Below are 16,566 nucleotides of genomic sequence, written 5' to 3'. Positions count from 1 at the left end.
CTCAAAATTTTATTGTCATTGTTTCATTGAGGCTTCAGGATTAAACTGCTATATTAAGAGGCTTTACTGAAAAAGAAAACTAACTAGACTTGGGCCCTGAATAGCTCCTTTAAATCATGAAGTTATCATAGGAATGATAGATAAACAGGATATTGGCCTGTCACCCTCTTATTAGCATCCCTCGTTGAAGACTGGAACATCTTTAAATAGAAATCCTTAACAAAGCAGTGAGATAGCGGCAGCCTAGATCAGTGTGTTTCTAGAATAGAAGCCAAAAATGACTCTCTAATGGAAAAGAAGTGAGGATGTTGTAGTTTAGGAGAGAAATGACCTGAACTCAGAAGACTGTTGCTGAAGGTATGGAAATGGATAGATATCATCAATGAGGAATGATAAAATAAGCTTTGGGACAAGACTATAAGAAAACATTCTTGTAATGGTAAAAACAAAAACGAATATGACAAATACAGAGAAGTACAGGAAGACACACAAACTGATGCAAAGTGGAATCAGGAGAACAAAGGAAACAACATACATAATGACAATTTAAGTGGAAAGAACAATTGGAACTAAATGCTTCCAAGTTCTAGTGACCAAACTTGGCCCCAAATTTCCACCTTCTTTGCAGAGGTCTGGAACTATGAACGTGGAAGACTACACCTAATTTCAGATTTTTTTTTTCACTGTATTATTTTGTTGAACTCTTTTTTTTCTCCTTTTTTATTTTCCATAGCTCTCTGAAAGGTATGTGGGAGAGAGGTTTTGGTGGGAAATGTAGATGATGCAAAAACAAAAAATATCAATAAATCATCCCCCTCACCAAAAAAACCCAAAATGAAACACTCTAAAAGAGTGCTGGCCAAAGAAATAACAATCATGATTTTAAAAGATTAACTATGAAACATACTACCTAACTCTTCACAGAGATGGGATGGATTAGAAGTACAGAATGAAATACACATGATCAGAAATGGTCACTGGTTTTTTTTTCCCCCCTCTGCAATTAAAGGGAGTACATTCTACTTGGGTGGCAAGGAAGAGAATGGTGGTTAGTGGTAGCAACAAACATGGAAAAAGCATCAATAAAACATTTTTTTAGTTCATAGAAGTGTATGGGAAACACAAAGAGGTTAATTTTGTTGTTACCCTGTTAAATGATATGCTCATATATGTGTGTGTGTGTGTGTGTGTGTGTGTGTGTGTGTGTATATATAAACTATATGTAATGCAAGTATATATACACACACACACATATATATATATATAAACTATATGTAATGCAAGTTCAAATTTTTACAGAATCTTCTTTCCCTTTGATCTTTGCATGTTAAAGTCTTCCTTCTCTCTCTCTCTCTCTCTCTCTCTCTCTCTCTCTCTCTCTCTCTCTCTCTCTCTCTCTCTCTCTTTCTCTCTTCTCTCCTCTCTCTCTCTCTCTCTCTGGCTTAAAATTCACAATAAAAACAAATTTTTTAAAAAGTTGCTTAAAAAAAAAAAGAGTACATGACAGAGTTGTGAAGCTTATGGCAATGGGCTAAACCAGCAGAACAATGAAAAGTTGAAAAGGAATTCAAGGATAGTACTGTAAACAGTCAACTACTGAGGATGGGGAATTTTTCCCAGGAGGAGAAAACAAGTAGCTGATGCTTTGGTTTATATCACTGCATCATTAGCAGAATATTGTGGCAGTGCAAAGATGAAATCTTACCTCCCAAGAAGGATTAAAAAGATCATTACACAATTCTTCACAAAAGCTTTCCAAAGGCCATTCATTTGTCTAAATAAGGGGAGGGAAAACGATAAATTAACAAAACAAACATTCCAGAACAAGTCTTTTATGGCAACAATGCAAATGTACCTTTAAAATTTTTTCATATGGGGAAAGGACCTACTTGTAAAAAAATATTTATAGCAGCTCTTTTTGTGGTGGCAAAGAACTGGAAACAGAGGGTATGTCCATCAATTAGAGACTAGCTGAACAAACTGTGATGGAATACTACAGTGCTATAAGAAATGATAAGCAGGATGATTTCAGAAAAAGTTGGAAAGATCTACATGAACTGATGCAGAACAAAATAAGCAGAACCAGGAGAACATTGTACATAGTAACAGCAATATCATATGATGATCAACTGTGAAAGACTTAGCTATTTTCAGCAATGCAATAATCTGGGACAATTCTGAAGAACTTATGATAAAGAATGCTATCCACCTCCACAGAAAGAACAGTTAGAGTCAAATTGCAGAACAAAGTATACTATCTTTCACATTTGTTTATTTATGATTTTATTGGGGGGGGGTGGTTTTATATGAGTATTCTCTTACAATGATCAATATAGAAGTATGTTTTGCATGATAATACAGTTCAAATTGCTTACCATATCCAAGAGTGGGGAAGAAGAGGAGGAAAACAATTTGGATCTTATAATTTTGGGAAATATATATAGAAAATTATTATTATATGTAATTGAGAAAATAAAATATCCTTGAATAAAATCATTAAAAATGTTTTTTCATATGTACAATAAACATTAATTAGATGTCTACTATGTGCCAGGGCCATCCTAAGCAATGGAGATATGAAAGGGAGGCAAAAGGCAGTCCCTGTCCTCAAAGAACTAACAGTCTGATGGGGAAGATAATATGCAAACAACTATATACAAACTATAAGATAAATTAGAAATAATCAATAGAAAAAAATAATCAATAGAGGGAAAGCATTAGGATTAAAGGGGATTGAGAAAGGCTTCCTGTAAAAGGTAAGATTTTAGCTGTGCCTTGAAGGAAACCAAGAGGGAGAGCATTCGAGGCATGGGGACAGCCACTGAAAATGCCCAGAATCAAAGAGATGGACTAGCTCATTCAGGGAAAGGCAAGGAAGTTAATGTCACTGGATTAAAGAGTTTGGGAGGTGGGGGAGGGAGGTTGCAAGAACATTGGAAAGTTAAGGACAGTCCTTTTTTATGAAAGGCTTTGAATGCCAAACAGGGTATTTTGTAATTGATTCTAGAGGTAAGAGAGGTTATTAGAGTTTACTGGTGATGGTGGGGAGGATGAAGGTGATATAGTCAGACCTGTGCTTTAGGAAAAACATTTTGGTGGCTGAAAGCAGGAAGGATTGGAATAAGGAGAAATTTGAGGAAGAAGACCCACCAGCAGGTAACTGCAATAGTCCAGGCCTGAGTTGATGAGGACCTATACCAGGGGTCGGCAACATATAGCTCTTGAGCCATATCTGGCACTTTTGAGGGCCAAATATGGCTCTTTCTGCAGGAGTCATAAAGTCAATTTTTTTTCAGGCGCTGTTGCACTGTATGGCTCTCACGAAATTACATTTGAAAAAATGTGGCGTTTATGGCTCTCACGGCCAAAAAGATTGCTGACCCCTGACCTATACTAAAGAGATGTTAGTGTCAGAGAAGGGTGGGAGAGAGATTAGAGAGATGTTAAAAAGGTGAAATCAGCAGGCCTTGGTAACAGAGTGGATGGAGGTATGGGGTGAGAGAAAATAAGGAGTTGAGGATGACATACTAATTCTCATATAATTTTTGGGCCTGGGGAATGGGAAAATGGTGATACCCTTGACAATTAGTAACAGGAAAGGAAGAAAAGGAGGAAAGCTTAGAAGGAAAGATGGTGAATTCAGTTTTGAACATGTTGGGGTTGAGATGACTATCAGATATCCAGTTGGAGATGTCTGCAAGGCAGCTGGAGATGTGACACTGGGGGGTCAGCAGAGACATTAAAGTTTGGTAGGTAGATTTGAGAATCATCATCATGGAAATGATAATTAAATCAATGAGAGCCGGTGAGATCAACAAGTGAAATAGCAGAGAGGGAGAAGAGAGCCCCAGACAGAACCTTGAGGACACTCATGTTTAGTAGGCATGACCTGAATGAGGATCCAGGAAAGAAGATTGAGAAGAAATCATCTAATAAGAGGAAAACAACTAGAGAGTAGCATCCTAAAAAGTGTGCTCTATAGTGTCAAAGGCTACAGAGAGGCCAAGAAGAATGAAAACTGAGAAAAGTCCATTTGGCATTAAGAGATCATGGGTAACTTTGGTGAAAGTTTCAGTGGAATGACATGGTTGGAAGCCAGATTGTAAGAGTTAAGAAGAGAAAAACATGGAGGTACCTATTTTATATGGCCTTTCTCAAGGAGTTTAGCCACAAAGGGCAAAAAAAAAAAAAAAAAAAAAAAAAAAAAAAAAAAAAAAAAAAAAAAAAAAAAAAAAAAGAAAGAAAGAAAGAAAGAAAGAAAAAGAAAAAAGACTACAATTAGCAGTTATGGAAACATCAAGTAAGGTTTTTCTGAGCATGAAGGAAACATAGGTATGTTTGTGGCCAACAGGAACCAGTATGCAGGGAAAGACAAGCTATCTGAGGGACTAGGGATAACAGAGGGGGCAGTCTGCTAGAGAAAAAAGCATAGAATGGGACAATAATAATACATGTTTTAGGAAAACTGATTACCAAGTATTTTTTAATGCAAATTTAAAGGATCTGATCACTACCACTTCTCTAGGTTTTGGCATATTACTAGAAACATTACAATATTTGAGGCAAGAAACAACTTAGAAAATAGTTGCTTAATGCATGGAAAATCATACCTCTTCAAATAAGAAAGAGTTGTCCGGTACATTATCAATCAAGACCTTGGACTCAGTTGAAGGCTGATTAATAATAACATTGGCTATCTTCCGTCTTTTTTCTTCTGGTTCCCCATCTGTGCTATCATTGCTAAAAATAAAATCCACCATTTAAAAAATGATGTAATATAAGGGTAGATAAATGAGGTAATCATTTGACCAAACCTTCCTACCAATATTATACTCAATGTCTTGCAATTATGATACTAAGGTATCAAATATTTAAGTACTGCTAAGAGCAAAATTTCATTTCACAAAAATTTAATAAATTATCACATAATAGATAACTAAAAATGTCTTTTTTTCCTAAGAACTCTTATGGATTACGACCAGGTTGTGAGTCTTTATTTTCCTAAAAAGACTACAGTAACTAAAATGGGGATAAGATATTTCCTTAGAGAAAGGGTTTTTGAAATTCTCAATCCCCTTTAATAACTAATCTGATAACCTAGGTTTGTGGTGGCAAACCTATGACACGTGCCAGAGAGAACACTCACAGCCTTCTCTGTGGGTACATGCAATGTCACCCTAGCACAGAGTTCATCAGAGTTCATTACTAGAAAGCCAGAGGGACACAGGGCCAGGCTCCTGCTCTCCATGAGCACCTGAGGACATTTCTTACATGACCTACCCATCTGCCCAGCAGCCCAATGGGAGCACTTCCTCCCTCTCCTATCTGGGCTAAGGGGGCAGCTCATGTGGTGTTGAGGGTTGCAGTTTGGGCACTCAGTCTCTAAAAAGTTTGCCATCACTAGTCAAGGTCAATGTATAATTCATTATTTTGGGCTGTCAAATCCTAATGAGCAAGACAAGATTTAAAGTGCTTTAAACGTGGCATCTAAATGCATATTTAACTGTAGTTGCTGATAAGAAAATAAAATATAAAATAAGAATTCAATTCAGAATGATACTTTTTTTAAAAATGACTTAGAAAACTATTTTAAGAAAATCTTCCATTACTACTCTTAAATATGTACTACAAAAAAAAACTAGGTTATAATAAAATAATGCAAAGGAGTAGGTTAAAAATCTACCTTAGTGAATAAACAAATAAACAATGAGTGGATTTTGTTTAAAAAGTTACTGACAATGGAATTGTTGAACTAATTAATGTTGTTAGCCTCATGTTACTGTGCAAAATCAAGGCTGAAAGCTAAAGACAATCCAGTCACATACTTCTTAATATCCATTTCAAAATTGGCACTCTTTTTATCCTAAAGGTAAAAGAAGGCTAATGAGGTGTTACACAAAGAAACTGAAACGGGGGTGGGTGGTGGTAGTGGTTGTGTTTCTTCCTATATGGGGAGGGGCATCAAATAAATGCTAACAACTGTAAAGGATATGACTGTATAGTAAGAAATAATGAATATGAAAATTCAGAAAAAACATTAAAAACTTATGTATGTCTCCATCAGCTTACTGGCAGAGGGGTGGGGGTCACAGTATTGGCTGTTTTTGTTTAGCTGTTCTTCCGTTATAATGGAAGTTCCAAAAAGTGTGTGTGTGGTAGAACAGGTTCTGATATCTGGAAATGACTATGCTGTAAAAAAGGGATGGAGTAGATTTTAAAATGAAAAATCTTAAAACAGAAGATGGTAAAGCTTTGGGGAGAGAGGGACAGGAGGAGGGGGGTAGAGTTATTTGCTTATTAGTTTGAGATGAGGCCTTTCTATCTATGCTGGCATCAGCCAATAAGAGGTTCAATCCTAATGCTCCAATGTTCTGATGTTGGCCAGTTCTCCCCTCATTAAGGAGGCTGGAAGTACTGCTTCTAGGAGCTCATGTATTTGTAGTGCCAGACTCAATTTGGACAGCTCACTGACTTTATCCCTCCTACAGCCCAGAAATCCTGAATTCAAGTAATGTACACATTCAGTCTCCCCAAATGGCAAAAATTAAAAATATGCAGCAGCACAATACCCTGAAGATGGTGGTAATGTTAATAATATACTTCTAGCTCCCATTTGGGGGGAAAAATTATTGTAGAGGTCTCCAAAAGATATGTGATAACCCTAGAAAATATATGCAAAATTGCACTCTCACTGCTTGAAACAAAAAAACCTTATAGAAATCCAAAGTAAAATTCTCCTTGTCTAGATTACTAGTTTTTATCATGTAATCTTTTCAACGGGCACTTTAAAAATGAAATATTTAGCCAATTTTATTCAAAAAGTAGAAAGAAATTACTAAAATAAAGTTTGCTGCCATTAGGATCCTGGGTATCAAATACTTAAATTGCTTGCCTATGAAATGTTATGAAGTAGTATTTGCCATAATGATCAATGAATAATGGAATTAATTAAATATTTGCTTTCTTCTATAAACTCTTGGTGGTAGAAGTCAGGTAGAGAAACTTCCTTTTCTTAATGGAACCCAGTGACTTCTTTCACAACTAATGGCAAGTTTTCAAAACAGTGCAATGTAGGTCAGTGGAAGAAACACTGAGATGGCATCATGAAGATTCAACTCCTAAGTCCTTACACTTGCTGCCTATGTGACAATGGATAATCAGTCAATCAGCACTTATTAAGCACTTACTGTGTGCCAGGCTCAAAGTAGACTAAAAGTCTACACCTTACCTTCTATTGGGAGAAAAAATCCAGTCCTCTAAACTCTTTAAGTTTCAGTGCCTAATTTGTAAGATCTGCCTAACATCCCAAGGTTGTGGGGTATGAGGAAAGGAGAGATGGGTGATTTTGCACACATTCGCTCCTTTCCTCATAACAGCGGTGAGGATCAAATGAAGATGTATATAAAGCATTTGGCATCATTTAAAGTGCTATATCAATTATACTTATTGTAAAACATATTGGCCCACATTTTAACAAGTTACCTTTGTAATTATAAATGAACAAACAGAAAGAGATTGTTACCTTTTTTCATTGCTTTCTACTGCATCCTTGGACCTCTGCTTTGCAAATAATTTTGCCATTCTTTTAGCTTTATTCTTTTGCCTGTTGCTCATCCCAGCTCGAAATTCCGAGTCAATCAACTCAGCAGCTTGAAGAGCCTGAAAGATTTAAAAATTGCTGAGTTTCATTTTCTTGTGGACTTAACAGAAATTCTCAGCTTCTCAGAATCAGAGTCAGATTCCTTCTTTTGGAACAGGTCTGGCATATTTCATAAAGTACAGTCATTTGGAAGGTTTCTGGGAAGAGAGACTTCAAAATAGACAGATCATCCCCCAAAATTTGTACTATGAAAATAAATGGCTTAACTTTTGAAAAACAAAATAGAGGGGCAGCTGGGTAGCTCAGTGGAGTGAGAGTCAGGTCTAGAGACAGGAGGTCCTAGGTTCAAACCCGGCCTCAGCCACTTCCCAGCTGTGTGACCCTGGGCAAGTCACTTGACCCCCATTGCCCACCCTTACCACTCTTCCACCTATGAGACAATACACCGAAGTACAAGGGTTTAAAAAAAAATAGATATGATAATAATGAAGTGAATAAGCAATGATGATGACAAGGAGTTAACTATTTTTTCTAACCTATCATGATGCAATCAGGAGAAATGTGACTAGAAATATAATAGAATTATTTTAGCAGTTAATTGTCTAGCCTGTGTTGGCTTCTTAGCTCTCCCTTTTCCCATTGTTAATCTAGCCAATGTTTTCAATGTACAATTAAAAAAAAAAATCTAACCCCGACTCTATTACTTGTTACTATCTGGAAAGTCACTTAGCATCTCCGAACCTTTAGTTCCTTGACTTATAAAGTGAATTTAGAATAAAGAATTTGTTAAGTTCTATGAATCTAAGTGACTCATGTACATATTCCCCCTCCACAGGTTCTCAATGTCACAAAAGCTACAAGGTATGTGTTTAGGAAAGTATTACATTTCTACTAGCTTCCCAACAGCATTCTACTGAGCCTGATGTTCTCTAGCCAAGCTACTTATGTGTTAATACTTCAGAAAGGAAGTTCTCCTCTGAAAGAAAACGCCATCTCCATAAATAACTTTAGAAATAGTCTGAAACCCTCATTAGATTTAGCCAAGAAGGTTAATGTCAGGAGTGTCCAATTGCAAAAAACAAGTTCCAATGAATCAGATTCAGAGAGATTGTCTATTCTGAAAAACAGAAGTTGTAGTCTCTGCACAGGCTCCCCTCTGCTCCCATAATGCAATCTCTGTCACATATCAAACATTTCCAATGTGGTTCCTTATTAATTTCCCTCAGGTTGGTCACTTTTTCTTCTCATTTATCAACACTACAATTATATTACAAAGTTTCTGTTTTCATAATTTCTTGTTCCTCTTCTCCCTTTATTTCTTCCTCTCATATCCTTCTTTATCCTGGTATTCTTTATCCTTGTATTATTTTCTACTTTCTGATACCTTTACCTCCTTACTTACTACTGCTCTTTTATTTTTCTATGTCTCTTAAATTCTTTCCCTAATATTCTTGCTTTCTGTTTTTTGGTTTTGTGTTTACTTTTTCTTATCCTACCATTTTCTCTACTTATTCCATCTCATTATTCCTTTTTTTCTGAGATACCCCAAGTTGGAAGAAGTCTTGATCCAAATCTACTGAAATTTCTCTCTATTCAAGCCAAGAGTAATATCTAATATTAAGATTTGCAATGATTTCAAAGCTTCTAAATACTGTCATAAATTTACAAAATGTTAGAACTGGAAAAGACCTTTGAAATCAATTGGTTTACCCTCTCTTATTTTACTGATAGATATACAAGCCAAAAGAGGAGAAATGACCTGAAGGTCACACAGCTAGTCAGTGACAAAACTCAAGATTCAAATCTAGGTCTACGGATTCCAAATCTATTGCTAAAACAAAGCGTCATTAAACACGAAGAACTATCCTGATTCCTCACATCTCCCTATCGAGAAGCTTTGTCTTCTTCTACCTACCTGGAAAATATATTTTAATAGGACAGCAAAGGATAGAAAATAAAGCCTCCTATCACAAATAGGTTCCCATTAAGCACCATCAATAGAGAAAAACAAAGCAAAAAAAAATGATAAATTAGCCCAGGTCAACAAGCCTAGGAGTTTGGCAAAATGTAATTTATGAAGATAAATTGTGATGGCAACAATGATGAACTGAGTACAACATTATAATAAAATACTATGATTTTCAATGGCAGAATCACAAATGAAGCAAACCCACTGTAATATTCCTTGTAATCAAACAGCCCGAGGTTTTACCTACAGGTTGTTTGTTTACAAGGGAGGCTGAAGCAGGGCTGTAGTCCAGATCTTCATCATTAAAGAGTTCTTCAGTATTCATTCCAATTGCTGCTCCCATATCAAGGCCAAGTTTCTTCTGTAACAGTTTGCGCTGGCGAGCTATTCTCTCTTTAGGGTCCACTTCCCCTTTAAATGGCAAAATAATTTGTTTCAATTGGTTAAAAAGTATTCTAATAAAAGTGCTGAATTTATACAAGTCATTTCGTAACAACAAATACTGTTATGGTGAACATCTTTTTATAAAATAAGTTCTGTCACAGTGATTGAATATATTAAGCTTAATACTTGAATCCATTTGTTATTGAAGTACTTCCATATTTTTTCTCTGATGAAAATACTCAAGAAAAGGTTTTTTTCTCATTGAAAAAGATGAAAACAAGACTAACTTTAAAAATAATTTTTGAAATCCTATGTATTATCATAAATTGTACTTTGGAATTCTAAAATGGATCATACTAGAATTGGAAACTATTCTTACAAAAATCTATTTAAAATCAAAGAAACACAGAGTCAATTACTCAAAAGTAGCTATAGAAAGTTGAATACTTCACCAAAAAAAAAAAAAAGAAAAGAAAAGGATTGACAGATATGATAAATGAGTTAAAAAACAAAAAACAACCCTACAGAAATATTTTTGGAATGAATAAAACCACTTTACCAAGCAACAGAAAAGCTGGTGATAGGTATGCCATTGGATTTTTTTTAATGTATCCAAATGTGGTACATCTCTGGAACCTATGAAATAATAACTAAGAATGGAATAAAATGGCCATCTGTGGGTGACATCAACATGAATTCAGCCAATGATTTGTTAGACAAATGCCTGAACCATCTAAATTTGTTTGTGTGGAAACAGGTAGATTTGTGATGGTGTTCTGGACCAAAGATCATGGTGACTAGAAATTAAAGATAGGTTATCTTGAAAGGAGCCTAGATTTAGTGATCGATGTAGGTTATGTAAAGAAATAGTAAAAACTGCTACACATCACTGCAAGGTATAGATTTCTAGCAAAGGGTTCTTAATACTAAGGAAACAAGGCATATCAATTTATACAAAAATATTATAATTTTCTTTGAAATAAAAAAAATTCATACTTCTTTTTCTATTCCCTTTGCCTTATGGATAAAAGAAATTTTGTTAACTAACATAGTTTTTCATTTGAGGTATCCTAATTCTGGCTTTCCAGTGTTAACTTTCTTCTATTTTATTTTATTATGGATCCTCTGATGAAACCTAATAATACCACGATTTTTGCCTATATTCACAATAGGGGGAAAATGTTAAATTTCACTACAGTTAATGAAAATAAAGTTGTATTTTTTTTTACATCCAAGTTGATATAACCCTTTCTTTATTAAGTGTTTGGATGACAAGTTGAGAAAACCTGAGGGAAGGGAAGAAGATGAGCATTGATACAATACCTATTATGTACCATGCATTATGCTAAAAGCTTTTAAAAAATGTTATTGGTTAGGAGGTACAGATAGAGCCCCAGGCTTGAAATCATGGAATACTCATCTTCATGAGCTCAAATCTGGCCTCAGACAATTATTAGTTCTGTGACCCTGGCCAAGTCATTTTACCCTGTTTGCCTCCATTTCCTCATCTGTAATATGAGCTGGAGAAGAAAATGACAAACCACTTTTACTTTTGCCAAGAAAACCCCAAATGGGAGTCCAAAGAGTCAGATATGACTGAAAAACAATAAATGTGCAAAGTACTGTACTAAAAGCTTTTTAAAAAAAGAAATATTACCTCATTTGATCTTTATAACAACTTTTGTTTGGTTGGTAGGTGCTACTATACCCATTTTAAAGTTGAGGAAACTACAACATGACTAATACAGATTTGTCTTGATGATCACACCTGTATAACCTATATTAAAACTGTTTACCTTTTGAGGAAGGTGGGAAGGAGAATTTAGGTCTCAAAATTTTAGAAAATGAATGTTAAAAATTGTTATTACATGTAACTGGGAATGAATCAATAAATAAAATAATGTTGAGAAAACTGAAGCAAACAGAGGTTGTGATTTAACTGATAATAAAACTAGTAAAGCACTCGTCTGAGACCAGATTTGAATTTAGGTCGTTCCAGGCCCTACTGACTGTAATAATGCCTCCTAATGACGGAGTATCACTTGCCTGCCTGGTTTAAAAAAGAAAATTAACAAGGTAAAAATGCAATAAACCAATAGCTATGGGGGGAGGGAAATAAAATGAATCATGGAAATCATGGAAAAATATTTTAAAATAAAAATAAAAAATAAACTAATGGCTAAGAAGAAAGATTATTCCCCAACTTGCCTACTCAGCATCCCTTCCCCCAATGGCTTTCATGATTGGGCAGGGGAGCATAAATAGACACATGAGCTTCCAACAGAACTTAACTCTCATTTCCAACCTACTCCCTTCTGACATTACCCCACCATGAGTGGAAAATCAAAAGCTAGAAGTGTGCTCTGGCCAGAATAGCAGCATGTTGGCAGCACTTTGTGCTAGAACAATATTTAGCCAGAGAACTAAGAAATAAAGGGAACTAAGGCAGGGCACAAGACTGTGTTTGGTTCCACCAGACCTGAAACAAAGGGGACTGGCAAAAACAAAGGGGACTGTAGTCAATTTTATCCTCACAAAAGTCTCCTGGGTCAGAGAACTATGAACTGCCCACCATGGAACAAGGTGAGGACAGTTTTAAGGGCCAACACCTGGGGAAAATGCATTCAAAGGCGGAGTCAGAAAGTCAGAAACAGGAGAATATAACAGGAAAAGATTAAAATTGCTAAAGGTTTCAGGAGGAAGAACACTCACCGAAAGACCTTGAGCACAAGCAGATAAACCAAGAGAGAAAATATTGACAAAAGAAGGAAATATGGTCTCCAGATCAAGTGAGTGAGTCCATGTATCTATGAATACTATAAGACAAAGGAAAATAAATCAACAATTGATGAGGCAGAAGACCCAGTTAATTCTTAACACAGCATGAATCACAGTGGGATGTTCCTGAATGGTTTAAAAGAGAAATAAGAACTGCTAAGGCAGAACTGATGGCCTGCAAGGCAGAAATAATCAACAGAATAATTAAGAAAAACGTTAATCTCTATTGGCAAAAGTCATCAAAGAACAAAAGAGGGAATTGATTGAGAATTCAAATATACAGAAGAATAATTTGTAGGAAAAGAAACAAAAAGCAATAACAAAAGAAAAACAATTTCTATACTGCGAACTTAGATGAACAGAAAAGGGTGAATTTAAATCAGGTGTTTGTTACATATACTACTGTGGGCACATATCTTATAGAAGAAATAGAGAAAGTCGTCATAGTTAAAAAAAAAGACAGAAAAGCAGTTCTGGGGCATAATCACAAAAACTACAGAATATTTGTTTGAATCAAAGGCCAACTGTTCAAAATCAAAAATCTATCTTCCAACCATTAATGACCAGTTCTATGAAGACCTACAACATCTTCTAGAAACAATACCCCAAAAAAGGATGTCGTGTTTATCATAGGGGATTAGAATGTTAAAGCAGGAAATTACAAGATAATTGGAATAATAAGCAAGTTTGGCTTTGGAGAACAATTGAAGCAAAGCAGAGATTAATAAAACCATATTGATTATATACTTTTCAGCCAAAGGTGAGAAAGCTTTATACAGTCAGTTAAAACAAGAGTTGCAGTTGACTGTGGCTCAGATCATGAATTTCTTATTGCAAAATTCAAACTTAAATCGAAGTAGGGAAAATCATCAGATTGTATAGGTATAATACAAATAACATCCCTTATGTATATGAAGTAGAAGTGATATATAGATGTAAGGTATTAGATATAGCAGACAGTACCTGAAGAACTATGGATAGAGGTTCACAATATTGTATAGGAGACAACACCAAAAATATCCCAAAGAAAAAGAAGAGCAAGAAAGCAAAATGGCTGTCTGATGAAGTTTTACAAATAGCTGTGGAAAAAAGGAAAGTGAAAGGTAAAGGAAAAAATGAAAAGATATACCCAATTGAATAAAGAATTCCAGAAAATAGCAAGAAAAGATAAGGTTCTCTGAAATGAACGATGCAAAGAAATAGAAGAAAACAATAGATTAGAGATCTCAAAGGAACATTTCATGCAAAAATTAACATGGTAAAAGGAAAAAACGTTGAAGACTTAACAGAAGCAGAAGAAATTAAGAAGAGGTGGTAAGAACGTACAGAAGAACTATATAAGAAAGAACTTAATGTAGTAAAAAAGGTTTTTGGTAGTTTGATAGGTATGGCACTAAATAAGTAAATTAATTTGGGTAGAATGGTCATTTTTATTATGTTAGTTCATCCTACCCATGAGCACTCAATGTTTTTCCAATTGTTTAGATCTAGTTTTACTTTTTTGGAAAGTGTTATGTAGTTATATTCGTATAATTCCTGTATTTGTTTTGGTAGATAGATTCCTAAGTATTTTATTTTGTCTAGGGTGATTTTAAATGGTGTTTCTCTTTCTACCTCTTGCTGCTGTGATGTGTTGGAAATATATAGAAATGCTGATGATTTATGTGATTTATTTTGTATCCTGCAACTTTGCTAAAGTTGATCATTTCTACTAGCTTTTTAGTTGATTCTCTAGGATTTTTTAAGTAGACCATCATATCATCTGCAAAGAGTGATAGCTTAGTCTCCTCTTTGCCTATTTTAATACCTTCGATTTCTTTTTCTTCTCTAATTGCTACTGCTAGGGTTTCTAGTACAATGTTAAATAAAAGAGGTGATAATGGGCATCCTTGTTTCACTCCTGATCTTATTGGGAAGGCTTCTAATTTATCCCTATTGCATATGATGCTTGTTGATGGTTTTAGATATATACTGTTTATTATTTTTAGGAAAGGACCTTCTATTCCTATACTTTCCAGTGTTTTCAATAGGAATGGATGTTGTATTTTGTCAAAGGCTTTTTCAGCATCTATTGAGATAATCATGTGATTTTTGTTTGTTAGATTGTTGATATGGTCAATTATGTGGATGGTTATCCTAATGTTGAACCATCCTTGCATTCCTGGTATAAATCCCACCTGATCATGGTGGATGACCTTCTTAATTACTTGCTGGAGTCTCTTTGCTAATATTCTATTTAAGATTTTTGCATCTACATTCATTAAGGAGATTGGTCTGTAATTTTCTTTCTCTGTTTTTGATCTGCCTGGCTTTGGAATCAGTGCCATATTTGTGTCATAAAAGGAGTTTGGTAAGACTCCTTCTTTGCTTATTATATCAAATAATTTGTATGGTATTGGGATTGTTCTTTGAATGTTTGATAGAATTCACTTGTGAAGGCCCTGGAAATTTTTTCTTAGGGAGTTCTTTAATAGCCTGTTCAATTTCTTTTTCTGATATTGGATTATTTAAGTATTCTATTTCTTCTGCTGTTAATCTAGGCAATTTATATTTTTGCAAATATTCATCCATATCACCTAGATTACTAAATTTATTGCTATATAATTGGGCAAAATAGTTTTTAATGATTGCCTTAACTTCCTCTTCATTAGAGGTGAGGTTTCCTTTTTCATCTTTGATACTATTAATTTGGTTTTCTTCTTTCCCTTTTTTAATTAGATTAACCAGTACTTTGTCCATTTTATCTGTTTTTTCAAAATACCAGCTTCTACTCTTATTTATTAATTCAACAGTTCTTTTACTTTCGACTTTATTAATTTCTCCTTTGATTTTTAGTATTTCTAATTTAGTTTTCATCTGAGGGGTTTTTAATTTGTTCATTTTCTAGTTTTTAAGTTGCATACCCAATTCATTATTCTCTGCCCTCCCTAATTTGTTAATATATGCACTCAGTGCTATCAATTTTCCCCTTAGAATTGCTTTGGCTGCATCCCATAAGTTTGGGTAAGATGTCTCATCATTGTCATTATCTTCAATGAAATTATTAATTGTTTCTGTGATTTGTTCTTTCACTAAATTATTTGAGAATCATATTATTTAATTTCCAATTAGTTTTTGGTTTGCTGAAAGGTTCTCTGAAATGAACAATGCAAAGAAATAGAAGAAAACAATAGATTAGAGATCTCAAGGGAACATTTCTTGCAAAAATTAACAATATTTATGGCATCTGTTGGTGTTGGAATACTATTGTGCTCAAAGGAATAATGAACTGGAGGAATTCCATATGAACTGGAAAGACCTCCAGGAATTGATGCAGAGTGAAAGGAGCAGAGCCAGAAGAACATTGTACACAGAGACTGATATACTGTGGTAAAATCGAATGTAATGGACATCTGTACTAGCAGCAATGCAATGACCCAAGACAATTCTGAGGAATTTATGGAAAGGAACACTACCCACATTCAGAGGAAGAACTACAGGAGTAGAAACAGAGAAGAAAAACAACTGCTTGGACATTTGGGTTGATGAGGACATGATTGGGGATGTAGACCTGAAAAGACCACACCCATGTAACTATCAATAATGTATAAATAAGTCTTGACTAACCACACATAATAAAACCAGTGGAAATGCGAATTAGCTACAGCGGAGGGGGGGGGGGTTGAGGGGGTGAAGGGGAAAGTAAAAACATGACATATGTAACCATGGAAAATTTTTCTAAAAATAAATAAATAAAAAGGGCATTGAGAAACTGAAAAAAAAAATAAATAAAGGTTCCTGCCTAGGTTAAAAAAAAAAAAGAAAAAAGAAAGAACTTAACATCACTGATAACCAT

At 34.8% G+C, this 16,566-nt stretch overlaps 1 protein-coding gene across 1 annotated transcript in view; it reads right to left on the bottom strand.

The window, feature by feature from the left end:
• BTAF1 (B-TFIID TATA-box binding protein associated factor 1) overlaps positions 1-16,566 on the bottom strand; it is a 123,215-nt gene that overhangs the window by 63,725 nt on the left and 42,924 nt on the right. The window contains exons 5-8 of the mRNA XM_044665674.1: positions 9,817-9,980; positions 7,523-7,659; positions 4,611-4,740; positions 1,706-1,774 (exon numbers count right to left, since the gene is read on the bottom strand). Coding sequence (XP_044521609.1) covers positions 1,706-1,774; positions 4,611-4,740; positions 7,523-7,659; positions 9,817-9,980 — 500 coding nt within the window. The remainder of the gene's footprint in view (positions 1-1,705; positions 1,775-4,610; positions 4,741-7,522; positions 7,660-9,816; positions 9,981-16,566) is intronic.

The sequence above is a fragment of the Gracilinanus agilis genome, chromosome 2 (genome assembly GCF_016433145.1).
Source record: "Gracilinanus agilis isolate LMUSP501 chromosome 2, AgileGrace, whole genome shotgun sequence".
Taxonomy (NCBI): domain Eukaryota; kingdom Metazoa; phylum Chordata; class Mammalia; order Didelphimorphia; family Didelphidae; genus Gracilinanus; species Gracilinanus agilis.
The sequence above is the reverse complement of the archived record's forward strand: the minus strand, read 5'-3'. Positions and strand labels throughout refer to the sequence as shown.